Consider the following 14,411-nt stretch of genomic DNA (forward strand, 5'->3'; position numbering starts at 1 on the left):
TATGCCTTCATCTATAATTTTCGTTAATTAATACTATTTGACTGAATCAAGGACTGTAATATCACACCGTTTTTCGTTTCAACTGCATGCATGTTTGTATATCGGTGATTTGCCGATGGTATAACAACTTTTATTTCATTTGAATTATAGCGGCAGGTTTCTCCAATTGGGGATGGTGGAGCGCGTGCTCAAAGACTTGTCTTTCACTTGGGATTGCGGGCATTCAAACTCGAACACGATTTTGTATCAATCCTGCGCTAGGATGCGAGGGAGTAACGGTAGAGACCAGAGAATGCAATGCTGAGAAATGCCAAGGTGAGGAAGCTTTTGTTTTTATCGAAATATAAAATGTGGGCCCCCGAAAATGTGGTTTGATGGTTCAGCCTGGAGTTATAGCCTGGGGAAGCAAGAAGAGGAAGGAGAGAAAAAATGAACAGCGGTAGGAGCTAATCAAGGGGTGTCTCTATTTCCACTAATTCCTTGAGTCAACCCTTTTTCGAGTACGTTAATTTTAGGAACAGATTTTCCCGTGAAACGTATCATATTTTCCTGGACGTTGAGACAACTTTGTTATGAACGGTGAGCGTGCTGAATCTCCCAAGGGAGGAATTCTATAAATAAATTTACTCGGGAAAGGGTTGACTGCCAAGCCAAGTATGGGAGATAGAGGCTCCACTTAATGAGCTCCTGACAGCAACAAAAACAATGACATTACAACCACTACTTCTTTTACTTCTACTGCTGATGATGACGAGAACGATGACGATGACAACGACGTTGACGATGGTGATGATGATGAACAAACGAAACGCAGGAAAAAAACAATGGCTTTACTACTACTACTACTACTACTACTACTACTACTACTACTACTACTACTACTTCTACTACTACTACTACTACTACTACTACTACTACTACTACTACTACCACCACCACCGCTGCTACTACTACTACTACTACTACTACTACTACTACTACTACTACTACTACTACTACTACTACTACTACTACTACTACCACTACTACTACTGCTACTACTGATGATGATGGCCATGATGATAGTGGTGATTATGACGATAATGTTGATTATTACGGTGACAACGATGTTGACGATCAAGGTGATAATGATAATGACGAACGAATTAACAGCAGCAAAAACAATGACACTACTGCCACTACTACTACTGCTGCTACTGATGATGATGATGGCGATGATGATGGTGGGAATCATGAAAACGATAATAATAATGACAACTATGACGATAATTATGATTCTGACGATGGTGGTAATAATGATGATACAACGACGATGATACCTCTCCGCCTATGCTTGATTTTGCGGAGACTGATCAACACCAAGATCTTACAGAACTAGTGACATAATAACATATCAACGGAACGGATCATCATCGGACAGCTTTGTCATGACTGACCAACCTGTCTTTTTTCAAACATTTTTATAGGATGTCCCGAGATAGTTCCAAGTGAGGACAGCAGCTATCAAGCCTCATCTGCCACGGATCTTGCTCCACTAGCTCGTCTTAATTCGTCATATCCTGGTCTTTCTGAAGTAGCATGGTGTCCTGACCCAAATGATAGCGACAGTTATGTGCAAATTAATTTAGGTGAGAGCTGTAAGCATTTAACTTCATTTAGAACATTGAGCTTGGCCTCCTCTTTTACACAAGATTTCACTGCTTTTCGCATTGCTTCAGCAGTCCACATAAAGACACGATAACGAGACGACGACCCACAACGGCTGCTTTTTAAAAATCAAGATTAGCTTAATTCTCCTTTCCTGAAAGAGCATTAAAATGTTTTCAAATTAATTGCTAACCATTATCACAGTTTTATCTTTGTCACTTATTTTTTCTTCAAGTGAATTCAGTGTTGTTATAAATCACAACACATACAAACTTTAAGAAATATACAACAAGACAGAATTTAATAACACCTAATATAATTAAGGCTTAAGACTATTCAAATTAAGTGGAAAATTTCCTCCATTCAAGTTGTCTAAGAGAAATGGAGATTCCAGGTAACATATTGCAGGAAAGATGCAATTCAGTGCATATTGGTCCATGATTAAAGAAGCCTACAGATAGTTAAGATGCGAATCCTGGATTTCGCCAAATTTTGATATGTTATTTGTGATTCGTTTTGCGCGTGCGTAACGTCTGCATAATTATTTTTTCATGTATATTGTTAATGAGTAATCACGTGATTTTTCTCGGGAAATTTGAAATAAGTATGCACTCGCCGTACGGGCTCGTGCAATTTTGCTGGAGTTTGCCAAAATTCACTCCTTTACAAATTGCACTAGAAGTCATATGACTACCCACACAAAGGCAACTATCTCACCTTTCGTTATTTATTTTTTCGTAAAGGAGTATTGGTTCTGACAACCCGCGTAGCGACCAAAGGCCACCAGAAACTGAATGCCTTTGTAACGAGCTTTTTCGTATCGCTCAGCTCAAACGGCTCGACCTTCTCATTTTACGAAGAAGATGGAGCAAGAAAGGTGTGTTACCCTATATTCACGGTACTGATGATAGTTTATTGTAAAATGAGTTTGTAAGCAAGTTAGTTTACTTTCCAACGAGTCATTCATCATCATTCATTTAGTCAGTCAGTCAATCATTAACGGGCCGTTTTCAAGACATTACCCATCACCACCAGGGTCAAGTGGGACCCGCTTTTGTGCAATTTTTCTATCGTATGGAAGAAATGTATGTCTGAAGTGCGGGTTATAGACGAGAGATAGGAGAGATCTTCACACTTGACTGAGCAATTTAGGCAATCGTCTCTTATAGACAACTGAAACATTTAGGTTGCTTCAACGGGATTCGAACCCATGCCCTCTACGCTGCCGGTGCGATGCTCTACCAACTGAGCTATGAAGCCACTCAGTTGGGAGCCTGTCAATTTTTTTCTTTCGTACTTCGCAAACAGTCTGTCTTGTTGTTTGTTTATTTGTCCTTAGGAATTTACAGGCAACACAAATCCAACAAGCGTTGTTTTCAACAACCTCAACTCCAGTGGCCCTGTTCAATATGTTCGTTTTCATCCGATTTCCTTCGAAAAGCTTCCCTGTATGCAAGTGTCGGTATTTGGATGTGCAGCAGGTAAGAAGTACTTCAATCGGCTGAACAAAGCCTCTCACGCTAGTAGCAATAATGCGATAATACGTAATAATCCCTTTATTCCCTTAATCCCTTTATTGAGTTCAATTGTGGGGAGACTGCAAATCAAATGACATCAAATCAACTTCAGGCAGAGAAAATCAAATGAAGTTATAGAAATTTGGATGACCAATTCCTCCGAATAACGTTCCTCGAAAATAAACATAGTAGAACTATATAACAAGTGAGTTTTCATTCAAATTTCCTTGGTTTTGTTTTATTGTCTCTGTTATTGTTGTTATTTTTGATCATTGCACAACACCCACAATGTCAGTGATGGTATCAAAGTTTTTATTGACAATAGACCCGCACAGCGTGCAAAGTTACTTAGCTGTAGTTTGCAGTGGGAACTGGCATAATATTTGTCAAAGTTTAGCTTTACTGTGTAGCCAAAACTACAAAACAAAACAGTCCCCCAAGATTTCGTTGCTGATCTGAACCTTTTGTTTTATTTTCGCAGAGTAGGGTATCGAAATGTGTACCTTGTGTTGTTGTTGTTTTCATATATGAGACTCGTCACTCCTTAAAATGAAAAATTCCGTACCATGTTTGTGATGGCAAAAAATATATTGAACTAACTCACAGGTTGTTTCTTGAGGAAAGTGCCTACGATTGTTATTGTGCATACGTTCTGCGCATCTCGAGATACTCGGGTTTCCTACGGGTGGTGCTTACTATGCAGAGAAAGCAGAACTTAGCAAATGCTATTGGTATCCAAAAAGAAAATTCAGAGTAACCACGCACTTTTCTGAGATAATTAACTTTTAATTTAGAAAACAACGCCATACATTGCTTTGTATTTTAAAGCTTTTTTACAAATATCGCTGATTAATTATCTTTAAAAATGCGTGATTAACCTCCAGTTTTCTTTTTGGATTTCAATAACACTTATTAAGATCTGCTTTTCCCCAGATTCATAAACCGCGCAAAAATACCTTTGAATTAGTAGGCACCGGCTTTAAATAAACTCACAATCGCGATGGCTTGTGTACGGAATTAAAAACGGTTCACTTTCACCTTACAACTCTCTACAAGTCTTAGAGAGGAAGAAAACTCATTCCAAGTTCGTTTCTTAACAACATAGCATCGAATACTCACATCCTGTCTTCGATTAGCTTTCATTTTTTGTGTTGTTTTTATGGCTCCTTTTGAAACGATAGGAGCTCTCATATGTAAGGTGAACTGCGATTAAACGGCACAGCTTTCAGAAACGACCTGCCTTTCTTGTTTTTTTTTTTAAACATTGATCGATTTATTGATAAATAAATAATTTAATTAATTAATTAATTAATATATGTGTTTTTTTTTGCAGGAAGAGATCCAGGGGGTGATGAACCTTTCACTCAAACCAATGGAGGAACAGGATTATGTAAGTATGCGGTTAATTCAAATCTTTTCAGATATTTAGGTGGTCAATTAACAAATTGATGTCAGTTTTTCATGCGCTTGTAATGTTATTGATCATGAATTTCGTCATTACATTGTCAAAGTAGCTGTGGATCCACGAGGCGATAGCCGAGTGGATTCGCAGTCTTTTTTGACAATGTTATGACGAAATTCATTGTCAATAACAGGACAGACGCATGAAAAACTGACATCAATTTGTTTTTTACAATAACAAAAAGGCAGGCGAGAAGAACGCGAGACAAAAAAGCGAGAAACATCAATCTGACGCAAGCAATATCGCGTCATCGTCGCATAAATTATAAATTCATGTGTCTGTCCGCTTATTGACAATATAAATTAGCCAATGAGCACGCGAGAATTTTGCAGTCATTGTAAAATTGGTATTCGCAAGCTAAACAATAGGGTCCTCACAATAGGACGACGACTACAGCTACAAAAACGCCACAAAGCAATTGGCTAAATGAACAAAAGCAAAGGATCTTCACGCCCTGTACGTACGTTTCGCATTTTGATACATTTCTTTGCCGTCCTCGTCCTGACAACGACAAGAATTGACTAAATTTGAGGTTGTGCAGAGGACGTGAGAACCTGAATAAATATTTTAACATTTTCTTCCCAAGCAACCACACCGTTTATGCCAATTTTATTGCCGCCGTAATGTTGATAAACACTTTCCACTCCGAACAGCGTGGAGTTATCACGAAATTGTTACAATAACGGGAAATAATATTTTTAGACAACGTTGTTGTTGGCGTCGTCGTCGTCCTGACCTAACGTCCCTAATAAGAAACTAGTACCGCATTTCTTTGGGAAATTTTGAATCAGGATTTTGAAATCATAAAGAAGGATTTTCCATTTTTTAACAAAAAATCCAACGAGAAATTTGCACCAATGAAAGAGAGAAGTGATCTTCGTACTCTAGTGGACAATTTGAGCAATTGTCTCTTATAGACTTACAAGGTACTGTATCTCTTATACGTGGCTCCAACGGGAATCAGACCTACGACCTCTGTGATGCCGATGCAATGCTCTACCAACTGGGTCGCGTCGAGTCCTTCACGCAAGGAAATGAGCCCAACCAATTGACCTGCTCCCAACTGAGTGGCGTCATTGTTCAGTTGGTAGATCGTTGCACCAGCATCGCAGAGATTCAGGTGGCTCCTTTCAGGTGTCTATAAGAGATAATTGCTTAAGTTGTCCACAAGTGTGAGGATTACTTCTCTCTTTCGTCTGTAACCCGCACTTCAAATATGCATTCAATAAATTTCCACACTAACAACAGATGCCTTTATACCGCTAAAACACCAGAATTCTGGTCGGATCATAATAATAATTTTTAATTTTTATTTCTTGATTTGATTTTATTAACTTTGCCAGTCAAGCTGGCAGAGCGCCACAACAGCTTGCGCCAATTACTGTGGCCCCTTTTTTTACCCTCCCAACCATGATACAAAACAGAAGACAGACCACAACACCAGGAACTACGTGCCCTATTGTTAGCGACAAGAGTGTGGCTTCTTTTACGTCCCACAGGATTATTAACATTGAAGGGTTGTGAGACGGGACCTCCGGCTTATCGTCCTTATCCGAGAAGACTTGAAAGTGTAACCATTTGCAGATGTAGTTACTAAGGCAGCACTTTCTCCTCAGTTATTTAAAGACCCTGAGTGTTGGTCCGGCCGGAATTGAACTCGCGACCTCCCGCGTGACAGCCCGGTGCTCAACCAACTGGGCCACCGGTCACTTTATTTAAGTCTCTAGGTTATTAAGCCGAGCATAAGTGCTTACTAATTGGGGAGACCAGCCCTTAGGTTCTGAAAATGAGTGACATGAGAAGGAAAAAAAACTCTTTTCTTGTAATCTTCTCTTCAAATGGTCAACCTTTCAATTCAGACTATAAACCGTAAGCCCCGTCTCACAACCCATCAGTGTCAGTTCATTCAGCAACTTTTTGGAACTTAAAATAATCCAAAAAAATATTCGCAAAGAATAAGGCACGGAGTTTCCGGTGTTGGGATTGAGACTATTGTCCCGGCACTATCGGCCAAGCGGTGGTGTCTCAAAAGGGCTTTTGTATATGAGGCCATCTTAGCAAGGAAACAGTCATAAGTTAAAGGGGGCTTGCCGAGTTCCACTCTAATGTATCTATCAGATACTCTGATGTATCTCTGATGACTTCCATTGACAACTAGAATGGCTCTCGAACTTAGATATTTTTAAGAAACGCTTAAAGACGTTTTTGTTTAAAAAAGCATATGACAATTAGTTACACCCGAATTTTTTATTTATTATATGGGTTTTTTATTTAATCGATTATTAATTTAATTTTTATATTACATTCTTCTTAATTGCATTTCGTTTTACATTGTAAAGCGCTTTTGAATATTTAATATAAAATTCGCTGCATAAATTGATAATAATTATTATTATTACTATTATTAATCAATATCGCAGCTATTAAAACAGCGCTTTAGCTTGTCTCAAGAAACTATGGACACTGAGTCCCTATACAACAGAAACCCATCGACAGTAACCGTAAACACAAATGATGGAGCATTAATTTTGATCGTCTAACTTGGGTTACTATTTTTTTTTTTGCAGTAATAGCTTTGTGGGTATTGGCTGGAGTTCTATCGCTTCTCCTTCTTTTAGCCTGCTCTTATTACTGCTGCTGGCATGTTTGCTGTGCGAGGTAAACACTTGGACACGAATTTTAAGACTTTGCCAGTTTTCACATGTTGGCTTTTTCAAAATGGATCGCCATCACCATCATGATCAATTGTTTGGTTCCTCTCTTCTTCTTCTTCTTCTTCTTCTTCTTCTTCTTCTTCTTCTTCTTCTTCTTCCTCCTCCTCCTCCTCCTCCTCCTCATCATCATCACCATCATCATCATCATCATCATCATAATCATCATCAACAACATCATCTTTATCCTTATCATTATCATCATCATCATCATCATCACCTTCATCCTCATCATCATCATCATCATCATCATAATCAACATCTTCATCTTTGTCACCATCTTCTTCATCGTCATTCTCCTCCTCCTCATCATCATCATCGTCATAATTATTATTAACATCATCATCCTCCTTCTCCTCCTCATCCTAATCATCATCCTCCCTCTCCTCCTCATCCTAATCATCCTTCTCCTACTCCTCCTCATCATCATCATTAACATTTTCATCTTCATCATCACCATCATTCTCCTCCTCCTCATCATTATTATCATCAGCCTCCTTCTCCTCCTCATCCTCCTGCTCATCATCCTCATAATCATCATCATCATTATCATCCTCATCATCTTCATCCTAATCACCACCACCATCATCCTCCTCCTCATCCTCCTCCTCCCCTTTATCATCATCATCATTATCATCAACACCATCATTATCATTATCCTAATTGCAATTTACATCGTCAATTATCAACAGGATATAAGTCATGATTAACCTTACTCGTTTTCAGGGGAAAGAAGAAGAAGGGTCTTACATATCTCATCGATGATGACGTAGACAACAGGTGGATATTCATGCCATCTGCTACAGGATCTCCGCATAACCGTGTTCGACAGAGTGAAATTCAAGAAGTTACAGTTGAAATGGCAGAAGAAAGTGGCAAACCGTCAGGTAAGGCCATCGTTAATATGTTAGCTCACGGACGGCCAATTTAGTGATCACTTGCGCTGAAGCCCCCTTTTTCCGTGTAACAAAGAATTAAGTGCCGTATCAATATAAACATTCAGTGCTACACTTGGTCTCTACAGCAGCGAGGTTTTGGTTTCTTAACAACTTAAGTTACACATTAAAAAGTAATGTTCAAATCTTAGAACCTCTTTTCACGCATTATTGATTTCAGAATTTATCTCTCTGATTGAAAGGTATAAATAGCTTTAGGATACCCGTAATGTAAAGAAAAGCCACCGTCCCCTATATCAACTTAATTTTTAAAAACATAAGTCGTACATGCACCAAAGCTGGTCCGACAGGTAGGCCAGCCCAGTTGGTAGAAGGAAGGTTTTGTGACTGCTCAAGAGTTCGAATCACGCCTGGAGCGCAGACAACGGCCTAAATCAGTTCTGAAGATCAGGTCATGTCGCAGTTTCATAGTAGCTGTGACATTCAAAGGAAAGTGCTGTTCACCATTGTAATAATGCTTTTAATAACTCAACGGTAATAACCAGAGGAAAAATGAATAGTATCCCAGACGTCTTTTCGGCATCTCGTTCCAAAGGTAATAGCAAAATGGCGCGCTCAGTTGATGAAATACACGATCTTGTTCGTGATTTCTTGTAGGTTTTCTCGATTATAATGGTAAGTGATTTGAGTCTGTCAATACTTCATCACTTTGTATTTAGTTTCTAATATTTATTCATCAAGACTCACGGAAGACTACTCATATTTTGATAATTCAAAATGTGGTTGTTTCATAATGTGATCACTCGCCCGAAGAGAGGTCATGAATAAAGTTGTTTGTTCAGTTGTGGATTAGATTTTTTTCCAAATATGGACAGCACTCATTCGGATCGATGGTGAAACGACATTTTGGTGGAGAAGTACCCAGGAGTACCCACATTTTCTCATACTTTCGGAGTTCAAGATTTTATCAAAATACACAAGTTTAATGAGCCCGCAAGTGGCACTTATGATTTGATCATTGCCTTCGAAAGCGATCGCACAAACGCAGATTTCAGTTTGAACTCACTGTTGAACTAATGAATGATAATTAATTTGAACCAGCAAAGCAGAAGTACACATCCACAGATCAACTCTCAACAACATCGGGTATTACCCAAGATTGCGCATCGCCTCCGTTCGCTCAAGCACTCGATGTAGCTCACATGAGCTTCCCTACATTTCAATGTTGCACACGTAAAATCATTCAACTTGACACCAAATTTTTCTTCGGACACGCAATGAAGGCGTCACATGTAACTATGCTTGAGTGCCGAAGCCTTGACACCAAGGTCTGTTTGTAAACACAACATGGCACTGTCTCCAGCACTGCTCACCTCTGCGTTGTGGCTGGAAGATACTGATTACGTCACGATTTCAGTTGACAGTATAATAGAAATCGCTCTGCATTATCGGGTACTATTCATTCCTCCTCTGGGTAATAACAGTAAGAAGTTAATGGCATCGCCTGCTAACATGTGCTCTTTCGCTGCCCGCTCTTGGAGCTCTCTGGGTTATCTAAGCATAACATCATTACATCCCTCTCCGGCTCAAGTGTCCATAAGCAAATTTAGGCAAAGCGTGATGTTGGAACGTTTCAAGAGAACTACTGATCAGTCGCGTTTGTTCGTGCCTTTCCTCCCTCGTCTACTAGGAATAATTCACTTCGGCATCGAGGCCAATGAAACTAAAGAAGAACAAGTGACACCAGAAGCGATACACTCTGAAGTCCCCGTTTATTCTGAAGACGTCCTTGCTGTCAACAGCAACGCCAGCACCCTATCAATGAGTTCAAATAACACTGAGAACATGACAAGTGGCGCAAACCTAAAGAGAGTCCCGAGTAGCTCCCGTTCCACTATTTCTAGGAAGTCTTCTAATAGCAGTGAATCGAGCAGGAAATCTGGATATGCAAATAGCGGTTTTAAGAGGTTAGTTCTCGAACGTACATTTAGCTTCGGTATTAATGGAATGGATTAAAACAATCCCTGAAGTTGAAGGTTTTTTTGTTATCGCACTCTTTGCGTTGGATTTAAGTCCCTCTCACGAAGGATCGTGCGTGCCTTTGCTTCCTGTGGTATTCTCGACTAATATTCAGCGTCAAAAGCATATCTTCAATAGTAGTGTCTGTTTAATCCTATATTAAACTTTGAAGTACTGACGTTTTTATTCTTTTAAACAGATCTTTTGAATGGCTAGCTGAAAGGGGAAAATCATCCATCCGTACCCGTGGTAAGAACATGGCAAGATTCCAGAACCCGGACGAACTTGAAACCGTCGATTACGATATGTTTGAGAACCCTCGCGGAACTGCCGAAGCGGGGGAGATGGGTATCGATGTATACGAAACGATGGATCACTCCTCACGGGGAAATGCAACTGAAACTATAGAAGGTGAAACAAAAGGAGACCGGGCTTTTGTAAACCCAATAAGATCCGAGACACTCCCAGGGGTGGAGGAACAAGAAATTATTTTCTCGGTAGATGGCGGAGACCGTAACATGTATATCCTGGAGGAGTGGAAGAAAGCCATGGGAGGAGAGGGGAGCTCCTATCAGTCAAACGCAAAAGACGAACCACTGTACTATGAGGTTGGAGCTCAACTCAGTTCCGATAATGACCCTACGTACTCCGAGGTTGGATCTCAAATCAAAGCAGAAGATGAGTCAGAATACTCTGTGGTGGGATCACAACTCTAGGTAAGGAGCAGTTATCTTAAACGTCACGATGACTAAATTAAAACGAATTTTTCTACCCGTAGGTCAGATGTCCTGGGATAAATCCAGTCAAAATTATTTGCATTTTAATGACGAAATTCAAGCACATTGAGGCTGATGTTGTCAGGAAATCTAAGAAGTCATTCCCTGATACACTAAGAACTTCTAATTTTGTGGCTGAGGCTGAACATTGTTTTTTCAAATCGAGCATGATACCGTTATTAACATGGTCTTAAAACACTGCGCCTCAGCAGTAAGGAGGTCGAGATGGCAACTGATGAGCCTCAGTCCACCTACCACCGCACCCGTCAACACATTACTGAGACCAGTGTGTGGAAGGTATACTTACACTAAAACATGGAAGGGAGGAAGGGAAAATCAAGCTGGTAAGCAGCAAGGTGATTCAAGATAAAGCACATGGCAATGCCCCTGCAAACCTCCGTGGAGTCGGACCCCCCAAATATCTCAGGAGAAACCACTGCATTGGCTTGGTTTTAACTTTGCCTAAATGATACTTAGCCTCATTTAATGTTGTGTGGTCAACCACAAACTGAATCGTTCTTCAGTGTATCATGTTCATTTGATCATTTTGCAAGTTTATTTTGAATGAATATTTCGAAGACATGAAAGAGTGATTTTTGCGAAAAGGAAGATTAACGAATCTTTGATTACTGAACGGGGCAGTTAGCAAGCTAACAGAAAATTGCTTTTGCCTTTTTTTTTTTCTTAGATGTCAATGTACATATGTTGGACTCAAAGAGGCGGTGGAGAAGTTATTCATGCATGGAAAATTCGTGAACAGACCCAAGTATTTCAGCAAGTTCTGCACAAAGTGGAGACGACACAAATCAAGACATGTTTAAAAACGCCTGCCAGTGAGCTGTTAATAGTAAAAATCAGTTGAACCCGGTTTTCCATGCATTACGAAAGGAAGCTGACAACGTCTGTAGACTAAATCTGTCGACATCATCATCTCTAGCTACCATATCGTTTAGAGACTGTTTAATGCCCAGCTGTTGGAAAGCCTGATTTACTTGATCTTAGTGATTAAAGACTGATGACTCAAGATTTCGATTTGGCTTCTTGTAATATATCAAACAATGAAATTTCTGTCATGAAGTTCATCATTAGTTAAAGACTAATAATTATTGGTGAATTAACAGCTATCAAGCTAATTCATGATAGGTTGGTACTTAGACAGACGAATATCTAAACCTTTGTTGAGCTTTTTACATTTAAAGGTCAAAATGTTTTTTTTTTTACCAAGTAAAGTCTACTGCGCACAAACAGTTTGTGTTTGAAATAAGTTAAGCCAGTTCGTTAAGTAAGCACGACTTTAAGCAGCTATAAACTATTTTGGAACATTGTAAATCCAAAATCAGCTGACAGTTATTTTCCATTCATCATTCGCCTCCCAGCGAAAGCAACATTTAGAATACTATGGGACATCATACTGTACATTTGTATCTCTTTTAACAACCTTTCCACATCGATAGAAATTCAATTAAACTTGTGTATTCAGTGCTTGTTGATGTGAAAACTTTTTTACGCATTCTAGCAAGTACTGGCCCTAAGTAAGAAACAGTTTATTTGAATACATGTAGGGTACACTACATAGGTAGTCTCCCTTGTAGTCCAACAGTATGACAGAACCAGACCACATCACCAGGAACTCGGTACCCTGCACATTTCGGAATAGTGTGTGTGTGGCCTTTAACACCCCACTTTTAACAATCATTATACCATGCGGCCAGTGATCATCAATATCTTAAACTTAAGAAATCCATATAAACTAACAAAACTGAAATGATTGACGCAATATTATAACATCGATCATAAACTTACTTCTATGGCGAGTTTCCTTAACTTTCCTTGATCGGGATAACCATGAAACAGTTAACAGGGTTACAGGTAAGCGGTAAATCACATGCAACTTGTCCAATTCAGATATCGGGAAAAACTCAACTGCTTAATTAAAGTTGAGGTTTATCTACTATTTGAGTTTCCTTTTATGCGTGTACTAGGCTACCGCAAATTCCTTAACTATGAATTCCTTGCATAGTCAAAAAACACTACATTAACAGTTTATAGTCCTTATCCGAGAAGAAATAAAAGTCTAACCACTTTCGGAAGCACATACAATTACAAGGGAGGAACTTCTCTTCAGACCCAGAGCGTTCGTTTGCCAAAGGAAGCTCCTCCACAATGAAATAGTGTTTTTAATAGGCTTCCCTTGCAACCATTCAAGTTGCTGAACTGATGATCATTTAGATTAGAAAAATCTAAGGAAAAATCATTTAGATTAGAAAAATGGCGTCAAAAGTTCGGAGAGAAGTGTTGTGTCACCTTATTATAGCGATACTAACCGTTACGTCACCTATTGTCATTAAATTAATAAGCCAACCAGAAGTTTATTGGCTGTTGAAACAAAGGGTTCTTTTGTTCTGTGGTTGGCAAACGTAAACATTAAAATATTTGTTTGTAAACAGTACAGTGAAGTCTCCTATAAACAAAAACTTTAAAAAAAATTATGTTCTTACCTGAAACGTTTGCCTTGCTCTCTTCCATTACAGGAACGTATAGCGAAATTCAATGCACTCCGAAGAGTTGACGTAACAAACTGAACAAGAACTTGTTTCACTTTCAACATGATTTTAGCCGATTCGTAGACCCCATATAAATCCTTGTAAAAACTTGCAAAAATGTCCAAATTAGCGATCTTCAAGCATGATGTTTCAGCTTTCCTGAAGTAGAGCCGAGATTGCCAAGCTGTTTTTTTTCCAAACTAGGCAAAGTCCTTCTTCAACAAAGTATTTCTTGAGCAGATTCAAGAAAATTAATCCGTTGCATTTCGATGATCAAAAAACTATTTATTCGTCCATGTTATCCCTGCGGTTTTCAATAAATTTGAACCGAAAGTTTGCAATCCGTTCGAGGCTAGCGGGAATTTAATTTGTTGCCAGATCAAGCTTTGCCCGCCATGTTTGTCGAACAGAGAGCTTGAAAAAACCGAGCTTTCTTTCTCCATCTTGGTCTGGGGAGAATTTAATGGTGAAAACTGTCCTTTCGGCCAGCGTTTAAACACATTAGTAATAGCACTTCATAGGAAAATAACATGTCTACGTCGTTGAAGGAGGACTTTGCCTAGTTTGAGAAAACATCTCAGCAACTTCGACCCTACTTTAGGAAAGGTGAAGATCACTAATTGGGACAATTGTGTTTTAACAAGGATTTTGGAGTCCACAAATCGGCTTAGAGTTATGTTCAGAGTGTAGAAGTTTTTTTCGGTTACGACGTCAGCTTTTTTGGAGTGGATACGTGCAGGCGTTGTAGGTAAGAACAATGTTTTATAAACTTATGTTTATTTAAGGAAAGGTTACGTTTATACAAACGTTGGCCGTGTAGCACTTATATTTTAAACAGAG

General features: G+C 39.2%; 1 protein-coding gene across 2 annotated transcripts in view; it reads left to right on the forward strand.

Moving 5' to 3' along the window:
- The window catches only part of LOC138010832 (coadhesin-like), a 29,304-nt gene extending 15,475 nt beyond the window's left edge, over positions 1 to 13,829 (forward strand). For both annotated transcript variants that reach the window (XM_068857824.1, XM_068857825.1), the window contains exons 11-20: positions 151 to 315; positions 1,467 to 1,628; positions 2,391 to 2,524; positions 2,987 to 3,128; positions 4,498 to 4,554; positions 7,194 to 7,284; positions 8,064 to 8,224; positions 9,924 to 10,200; positions 10,452 to 10,968; positions 11,717 to 13,829. In XM_068857824.1, the coding sequence (XP_068713925.1) occupies positions 151 to 315; positions 1,467 to 1,628; positions 2,391 to 2,524; positions 2,987 to 3,128; positions 4,498 to 4,554; positions 7,194 to 7,284; positions 8,064 to 8,224; positions 9,924 to 10,200; positions 10,452 to 10,968 (1,706 nt within the window). In that variant the 3' untranslated portion in view covers positions 11,717 to 13,829. The remainder of the gene's footprint in view (positions 1 to 150; positions 316 to 1,466; positions 1,629 to 2,390; positions 2,525 to 2,986; positions 3,129 to 4,497; positions 4,555 to 7,193; positions 7,285 to 8,063; positions 8,225 to 9,923; positions 10,201 to 10,451; positions 10,969 to 11,716) is intronic.
- Positions 13,830 to 14,411: the final 582 nt, after the last annotated feature.

Source organism: Montipora foliosa, chromosome 7, assembly GCF_036669935.1.
Source record: "Montipora foliosa isolate CH-2021 chromosome 7, ASM3666993v2, whole genome shotgun sequence".
In the NCBI taxonomy this organism is placed as follows: Eukaryota; Metazoa; Cnidaria; class Anthozoa; order Scleractinia; family Acroporidae; genus Montipora; species Montipora foliosa.